The sequence below is a fragment of the Corvus brachyrhynchos genome, unplaced genomic scaffold (genome assembly GCF_000691975.1).
Source record: "Corvus brachyrhynchos isolate BGI_N302 unplaced genomic scaffold, ASM69197v1 scaffold283, whole genome shotgun sequence".
Classification (NCBI taxonomy): domain Eukaryota; kingdom Metazoa; phylum Chordata; class Aves; order Passeriformes; family Corvidae; genus Corvus; species Corvus brachyrhynchos.
The window spans coordinates 805,706-814,052 of NW_008237409.1; the positions used below are offsets into that span (position 1 = coordinate 805,706).

The 8,347-nt window shown below is 47.7% G+C and overlaps 1 protein-coding gene across 1 annotated transcript in view; it reads left to right on the top strand.

The window, feature by feature from the left end:
- The window catches only part of NF1 (neurofibromin 1), an 87,856-nt gene that overhangs the window by 2,806 nt on the left and 76,703 nt on the right, over positions 1 to 8,347 (top strand). Inside the window, 1 exon segment of the mRNA XM_017730920.1 lies at positions 4,350 to 4,460. Coding sequence (XP_017586409.1) covers positions 4,350 to 4,460 — 111 coding nt within the window.

Sequence of the window (8,347 nt, forward strand, 5' to 3'; positions counted from 1 at the left end):
GGAGTTGGGAAAGAGCAGGTTGCTTATAGATAAAGAGTGTTTGCTCACAGATCAAACAGCTCGAGGTGGGCCTGAGCTGGTGTGGAACCGAGCTTGAAAATATTTGGGTAGCTTGTGTTCAGCCCTGTTGTTACAGGGAACATGTGCAGAGGGCTATGGAGGAGGTGAAGAATCTGAGAGAAATGGACATCCTTTGAAGGTGGAGGTTGGACAAGTAAACTTCTCCTAGCCCCTATTTTTGGGTTGTAAAAATATTGTAAATAGGTATAAGAGTGAGGGGGGAACACAGGAACTTGCCTTCTGTGGTACCCTGGGCATGTGGGGCTGTGCTTGCCCGGTGCGTGCAGAGTGAGGCCGGCGTGAAGCGGTTCATGGTGGCACCCTGTGCACAGACACACGGGGAGGGGGCTTTAAGCAGAGCTGGCCATGCTGTGCCTTTCGGTGATGCCCTCTCCAGGTCTGGCTGCCCCCAGGTCTCTGTTCCCCACACTCCTGTGCAGGTGTGAGTGCTGGTCTGCTCGCAGCTTTCCGGGGCTGGGAGAACGCTCTGTGAAGAGACACGGTTAAACTCACACTGCAAATGGAGCTGTGATCATGTGCATGTGCCTTATGTGAGCACAGCCCATTCCACAGGGTAAAGGAATAAGCCACAGCAACACAGACCCCACTGCCTGGCTGCCCCACACCACAGGCTTTGTTTCTTTATGTCTATTCCTAAACAGCCCTGGGTACAGAGGCACCAGGGCTGTGCCTGTCTAATTCACTTCCTGCATCACCTTTCTCTCCACTGCATGTCTGGCTCTGTCAGCCAGCCAGGGTCACTCCAGTGAGTCTGAGAGCTCTTAAGGGAAGGCCCTGCCCTCTGCATTAACGTAATTGCAGGTTATTTGTGAGATTCCTTCCATGGCTTACTTCCTGAAGGTCTGGCGCAGAAATCCGGTTTTGTAATTTGAGCCCTAACGAGTGGCTGGATGTAATTATGGTCTCCATTATCCCAGCAGTCTCTGTAGTGTGGAAAGTAAAAGCTGTGTTGCCACTAGCACTGAAAATACAGCAGTTGGCAGCTAATGAGTCCCGTGTGCAAGCAGCGCGTGGGCAGTGTGTACACAGGTAGGACACAGGTTCACTGGGGCCTGCTCTGCTCTGTTTATAAATGTTTCCTGAAAGAGGCTGATGAGATTTCTGGTTATACTCTCATTAAAGCTCACCAGAAGGCACAGATAGCACACAAAGTTTGTAACAAATAAGGTTAATAGATTCCCCACTAAAGCAAAGCAGGATTTGTGGGAGCATAATTTACCTTTCTGCCAGATGTCATAAATGGGGGATGAGCTGGACGTGCTCAGATCTACAGACACAGGGATCAGCTGCAGAACAAAGGGACTCACGGTGTGCCAAGGCAGCTGAATACTGGGAATGGCTTGGGAATGCTCTGGTCACTGGGAAAAGGCTGCTGGGAACCAAAGACGGGATAGAGAGCACATTCCTGCCAGACCTGCCATGTAAGCCAATCTGCAGCCATGCTGCGAGGCTGCATCCTGCCGGAGACAGGCCAGCTGCTGTCCGAGGCTCTGGGGAAGGGGCAGTTTCCAGGAAGGGCCCTGGTCTGGGGGAGTCTGAGGCCGGCCCTGTGGTGCTGCCTGGCTGTTCCATCCTTTCAGGCTGCAGGGATGGGATTGCTTTTCCATCTGTGCCTGTGCAGCACTAATTCAAAGAGTCTGGGATGCAGTGGGAGCCCTGACGAGCCCCTGCAGTGCAAACAGCACGTTGTGTAGTAAAGGCTGAGTTACACAACTCAGGCAGACTTACTCACACTCAATCTACATGCAGCTTCTAATCTTTACACTGCAGTTGGAGTCCCTTCCATGCTCCTGGGTCAAAGCCTTCCAGCTCCCACATGGCTCAATCCAGGCCCTTTTTTGGGCTGCATTTGAAGGCTGTTCAGCTGTGACTGTGCAAAAAATGGGTGAAATTTTCTTTTTTTAAATTTAAATTGAGATCCATACATGGAAGGAAAAGATGAATTGACCACTTGAATCCCACCAGTCTAACACAAGAAAATATTTAAAGTGCAATTCCATTACACAAGCTGGAGGAAGCTTGTGAGCTACACAGCTGTAATCTTTTCCTTTCCTTCCTTACTGAGCCTGGAAGTATTGCCCTCTTGCCTTCTTTCTGTTGGAGCCTGCTTTTCCTGTCATACTGCATACTCTGAGAGAGCTTGGCATTTTTCCCTTCCCTCTGCAGCTCTGGAATGTTTTCTTGCTGTTTCTTAATCCCTGTTATGACTGCAAGTAAGGCAGAGGTGGTGTCCTTTGTTTTGCTGCTGCTTTTAAGTCACATGATGATATTTGGGAAATCCATGGATCTGCAGCACTGCAAAATTACACCCACGATGAAAAACGAGTCCAAAAATGCAAAGCAGGTTAACGAGACCTTAAAGGGTCAGGTTCAGGTTTACGGCAAGGAGAGCTATTAATGGCTAGCAGTTTGGTTCTCCAACCTTGTCATTGCCCATGTGGCCAGAGAATTTAAAAAGTAAATACAAAGACTGGATCTGTGTTTGGATGCCAGCTGGGGGCTCACCAGGAAAGTGCAAATGTAACCCTGGTGTTCACAAGAGGGGCACAGCTCCAGCGTAAGCTTCATCCCCAGTTTCTGGCTCCATTTCACAGCAGCTCAAAGGCACCATGACCGAGGCCTCTGTGCTGCTCAGCATTATTTGGAAGCCCAGCAAAGCAGCACATGTTTTATCCAAAGGATATTGCCATGTACCATCCATCCAAACTGCTGGATATCTACTGCAAGTAAGCTTTTTCAAAGTTTTATTTTAGAAAAGCTTGTGTGGGCTTAAGCAGCAGTTGCAATTAAATAGGGCAGCATCAGCTAATGGCATGAGTCATGGGGAGGAAACTGAGCAGCAGTTGGGGAAAACTCTTCAGTAACAAAGACTCTTTATATTCATAAATTCATACAGGCTGACACCAGGCTTACACAGAGGTTGTTTAAGAAGCAGAAAACTCAGCTCTGATCTTGACATTCTCCCAGTTGTTAAAGACTTACCTTTCCACCAGACAATTCCTTTCCCTCCTCAGTCCCTCCCCTACACCCCAGTTCTTAAGAAGACAGAGGAGGAAGGAAAGGCAATCTCTGATGGCTGGGCTGCTCCAGTGGCTTTTCTCCCCAGTGCACTGCATCCATGTTTAAGTTAAAATAAAGCCCAGTGTCCCATGTGTGAATGCTGCAGGTCTTTGCCAACCACTGACTCCACCTATGACAGTAAATCCCATTTCTGCCCCCAGCCCTTTGGTCAGTGCTGAACTGGCAGGAGGAGTGCTGTGGTGCAGCAGGGCTCAGACCCAGGGTGCTGCAACAAAGGCTACTCTTGAAGGATGTGCTGATGGTACTGAATCCAAATCCTGGCTCCCAGACTATGTGATTATAATCTAAAATCAGCTGGTCTAACTGAGAAATAATGTCACTGAACTGAATGGGAATTGCACAGGCAAGTTTAATGTGATTTTATGGATAATCCTGCATTGCTTGCAGTGGAAACACTGCAGGATGCAGAGGAGGTGGGGACTGGGAACAAGCTGAAAGCTCCTCTTGCTGACCCTGTTGTGTGATAAACAAGAAAGGAAACAAAGTCAGGGAGGGGAAGTGATAAAATCGAATTATCCTTTGGGGCAATGTTCTAATCTAGGGTGAGCTGATTAGTCATCCAGAACAATTAAAATACTGCTTTATAATATTTAAGTAACTTAACCTCTGCAATGACTGCCGTATATGGGGATGGCATTACTCACTGGGGAAGGGAAAAGTAGATACACAAAATGATCTCATTCTGCTGAAGTCTTTAGAACATGAACACATACACTGGGAGTGATTGTGATCAAACAAACTTCAACTGGGACTCGACAAAGAGCTTGTTTATAGCTCCAAGGCAAACGGGCAGACACTAACAGGGCTGTGTCCCTTTCCCGTGCATGCATCAGCCTCCATTTCAGAAAATACTCTGCTCCATTAAGTGCAATTAGAATATCTGAACTCTTACGAGGCCTTGATAATAGACTATTTCTTTTATCAGATCAAGTATCAGGGATTAAACTCCCGGTGTTTTGCATCCAAATGAGATTTCTACTGGAACAGAAATATTTGCGTTTAGAGTTGATTGTGTGAAACATCGTGCTACAATTTGAATGATCCTTTCATGACTGGGCTTTTTGGGTTACAAGTTCCAATGTGAGTATTTTGTACAGAATCTCTAATTTCTCTGGAGCATAATCCATCATTCTGTGATTACCATTCATCTAGTCAGATCATTTGCTGTCTCTGTTCTTGTTTAACAGATCCTGTTGCAGTCCGGGAGGAACTGGGAAGCAGAGCACACAAAGGAAAATCCGTGGTTTACCCTACAGAAAAGGTTTCTTCACGTTTTGCAATGTATCCGCACGTGCCGGGTAAGTCAGTAAAACACGGTCCCGGAGCGAACACGAACCCAGCGCTCGCTGATGAACAATCGGGCTGTTCTTCGTGGCCAGCCCGAAGCGGAGAGGTTTAGCGGCCTCTAATGCCCTCTGATGGACAAATGCATCGGAGCGGCGTCCTCGGAGCCCGCGGAGAGTGGGGAGACACCGAAGTGTCTGAGCAGAGGAGGAGCTGCAGCCCTGCCAGGGAGGCCCCGGGCTCTCCTTGGGAGCCTGCCCGCTCCGGGTTAAACCCCGCCTTTAAGGGTTTGTGGCTGAGGAGTTTAAGTCACCTCTTACTAAAACCGGGGAGATCCCTTCCTTTCTCCCTGCCTTCCTCCTTTACTTAGGTTTGTTTGCTTGGCTTCTTTTAAGAACAGGGTGGAAATATTTTTGACCCTGATGACAGATTTGGCACAGTTCCCTCACAATGACACCCCATCCATCAGGAATTGGGATCAAACCTGTGCCTTACAGAGGAATGCTTCCAGAAGGGATGGGAGGTTTCTGGACCAAAGCTGATAAATAGAAACTGAAAAGTGTCACTCAGCGTATTTGAGCCTCTGCTGGAGTGTTTGACAAATGCTGGTGAAAATGCGAGACTGGGATGGGAGGAATGGAGAGAAAAAAGTCAAAGGAGGAAATAGAGTCAGAAGAAGAAAAGGTTTATAAATAAACTATTTGAGTTGAAAACACAAAGTAGAGGAAAGCAGAAGACAAAGATGTGAGCGGGCAAAAAAGAAAAAAAATCCATATTGTCTGTCAAGAAGCCAAGAGAAGTGTCACCTCCAAGAGCCAGTTCAGGTGTAATTCCAGAAAGGCCCAGATCTCCTGGGTACAGTGTGGGTGATGTTCAGAAATTAACTGAATCTGAAATGGTAAAATGCATCAGAAAGGAAGGAAATGCCACAGGGCTTCTACCTTTGAAGGGGACTTTATTGAAGGTGTCGTTAGCTGATGGTATCTATGACATAGGATCAGCACCTTCACTCCCCAGCAAGAACAAAGTGTGAGCTGAGAATTCCCTGAGGTTTTCCTGCAGACCTGGCCAGGTTGTTTTCACCGTGTGCCTCAACCTTCTCATCTGCTTCCTCGTCCTCTAACTCAGGCAAAAAGCAGAAGTGCCAGAATACCTCCAAGGCAGTGATTCAAGGGCCATTTTTGGCTGGATTAAAAACATCCATGGCTGGAAATTTCACGAGGGGGACTCCTCCCACACAGATAGATTTCCAGCTCACACTTTATGCCTTGGCTGTTCAGGCTCTAAAGCTCTGCTGAGAGGGAATAGAGACATGGCAGGGATTTCCCTGTGCCATGTGACTCCTGCCACTAGTGCCACTTTGACAACCACGATGGGAAATTTTTAGTGACGAAAAGTCATTGGCATTCACACCAAAACCTGACAACACTCTGTGGATGCCTTAGGCTACAATTCCTTGTTTTAGTTTACATAGAAGCTTAAGGAAGAACATAAAAAAGCTCTTGCTAAAGTGTCCTTAAAAATCCACAAGCAGGAGTTTGTCAAGACTGCTGTCAAGACTGCTGAAGAAATGGTGGCACAACTCAAGAGTTACCAGAAGCTGGGGAACTTGGAATGGTTCATCCTCCAACAATACCCAGCTGGCTGTTACAGACTGTCCTGTGTCTGCCTGGGGGAGGGCAGAATCAGGTGGGGGGTTCATGGACCCACAGGCAGGGTCTGGCACAAAAATTAATAGTAGAGATATTGTGGGGTTTTGGGGGCAACAGTGGGAGAATGGGTCTCCAGTCTAAATAATGGCTGAAATTTTTCTGTGAATTTGGGGAAACACTGTGAGAGTTTCCAACACCACCATTCAAACCCCTGCATCTAAAATCTGGGAATACTACAGCAAATCGTGTTTGCTTTTAGGGAACAGATTTGCTTTGGGAAAAACACTGCCAGAAGCAGGAAGAAGCACTGTTTGTTTTGTTTAGTACATTTTGAAGGGAAGAAATAGCCTGTCCTTTTCTACCTCAGTCAGGAGTTCCCAGGATGCTTCTCTCTGATCTAATCTTATCACCCCGATTTCTTTCTGGCATTTTGGGACATGTTTCTCACAACCATATCAGTCAGCTGAAGCCCTTTTCCTGCCCCTACATGAATTATTATTGTTTAGATTTTGGCAGAACGTAGAGATCCCTGTGAAGATTGTGGCTGGATTGCCTTCAGTGGAGATTATTCCTGCCTGATTACTGTGGGACACCGAGGGGTCAAATATATAAACAGTTGGAAAAGGAGACAAGAAGGGCCCAGCGGGGTCAGTTCTGCCTCCAGCAGGGAAACCCAGCCCCTAGGTTTAATTGTGAGTTAATAAACCGTCCTGGGTAAGAGCTGTGCTGCACTGAACCCGTGGGGTGTTTTGTGTTCATCTCTGTGCATTTGGTGTCCGTGTTTAGTGTTCTCTGCCTTTGCACTCCCTGTGACAAAGCCTTTGCTCTGACTCTGGGATCTCACCTGGTGCTGGCCCTGCCCCAGGTGTCCTCACACCCACAGCAAATCCGGTTGGAGCTGCAGTTCTTGGGAACAGAGCCCCAGCTTCCCCCTGGGGAGATTCTGGTGATGAAACAAAGCCCTGCACAGACCACGCAGGTGTGATTTGGGTACAGGACTGTATAACCAACACAGAGGAGGCTTTTCTGGAGCACCAGACAACAGTTAGCTTTGGAAACCTTCCTGAAGCAGGGTAGTGCTGGTCATGACTGCCCTAGGAGCAGAGGGATCAGTGGCTTCACTCCACAGCACACAGCAAATGGATGCTCCATGACCCAGGGCACTCCAGAGCCAGGGCTGGGCTCCCATCGGAGCCCGTGGGGATGCTCTCTGCATTTCCTGACAGGCAGAACCGCAGCATGTGCAGGCAGAAACGACTCATTATTCTTCAACCAGTTAATTGTTTTTTTTCTTAAATAAGATATTTGCAATTGATTTTCATCTTTTTATATAACATCTGCTCTTCCAATATTAGCTGTCACCCAAATTCCTGGATTTGATGCTAGAATGCAATGGAATTGTTTGTCCTGTAAATCCAAATTACAGGATTTTTATTGCTCATAATTTACAAGGAAAATTAACTCAGGATAAATTTGATATCGCTATTGCTGGTAATAATTCCTGTGCTGTGATAACAGCAAGACTCTCTGAGTCACATCGAGGCCCTGGCTGAGTGGGGGGACAGAAATTCCGTTTGATTCTCCAGTTCTTCTGCCAATTTTAAATCCGCTGTTCCAGAGCCCTCACCTCAAGCTGCATCTTTATTTATATAATCAGAATTTCAACGGTACTGTAGCATGAAAGAACATTATTTTGTGCTTCTGTTTACCCAGAAGGAAAAACAAATTAACATTCCCAAGAAGGAAAGTGGAAGTGGATGTTTATTTGTGTGTATCCTACTTTTCTGAGTCACCGAGTAAACAGTTGGCCGGGGCTGGTGACCAGGCTGGGGACGAAGGTGCCACACTCGGATCTGCAGTTACTGTCAGAGTTCTGCAGTGAAGACTTGGAACGTTAACAGAATAAGTTAATTTATAGAAACACTCGGGTTTATATTTGAAAGGTAGAATACAGCTTTGCATTCCGGCCTGAGACAGCAAACCTGTGGGTGATCTGTCAAGCACAGCGGTTGGAGGTGGCCACCGCAGGGGGAATAAAGCATCGGCCAAGGGTCCTGTGGGCAAGGGGAGCGGAGATGGTCCTGTGAGATGCCGCGGACACGCTGGGCTCCGCGGGGCGGGCAGGTGGAACAGTCACCGACACCTGCGGCCAGGGCAGGGGCGGGGGCGCCAGCAGCTGCGGGGTAACTGCGCTCGGGGGGGGTTCCGAGGGCGGTTTGTGCCATTCCAGCGCTCGGGATGCCTTTTGC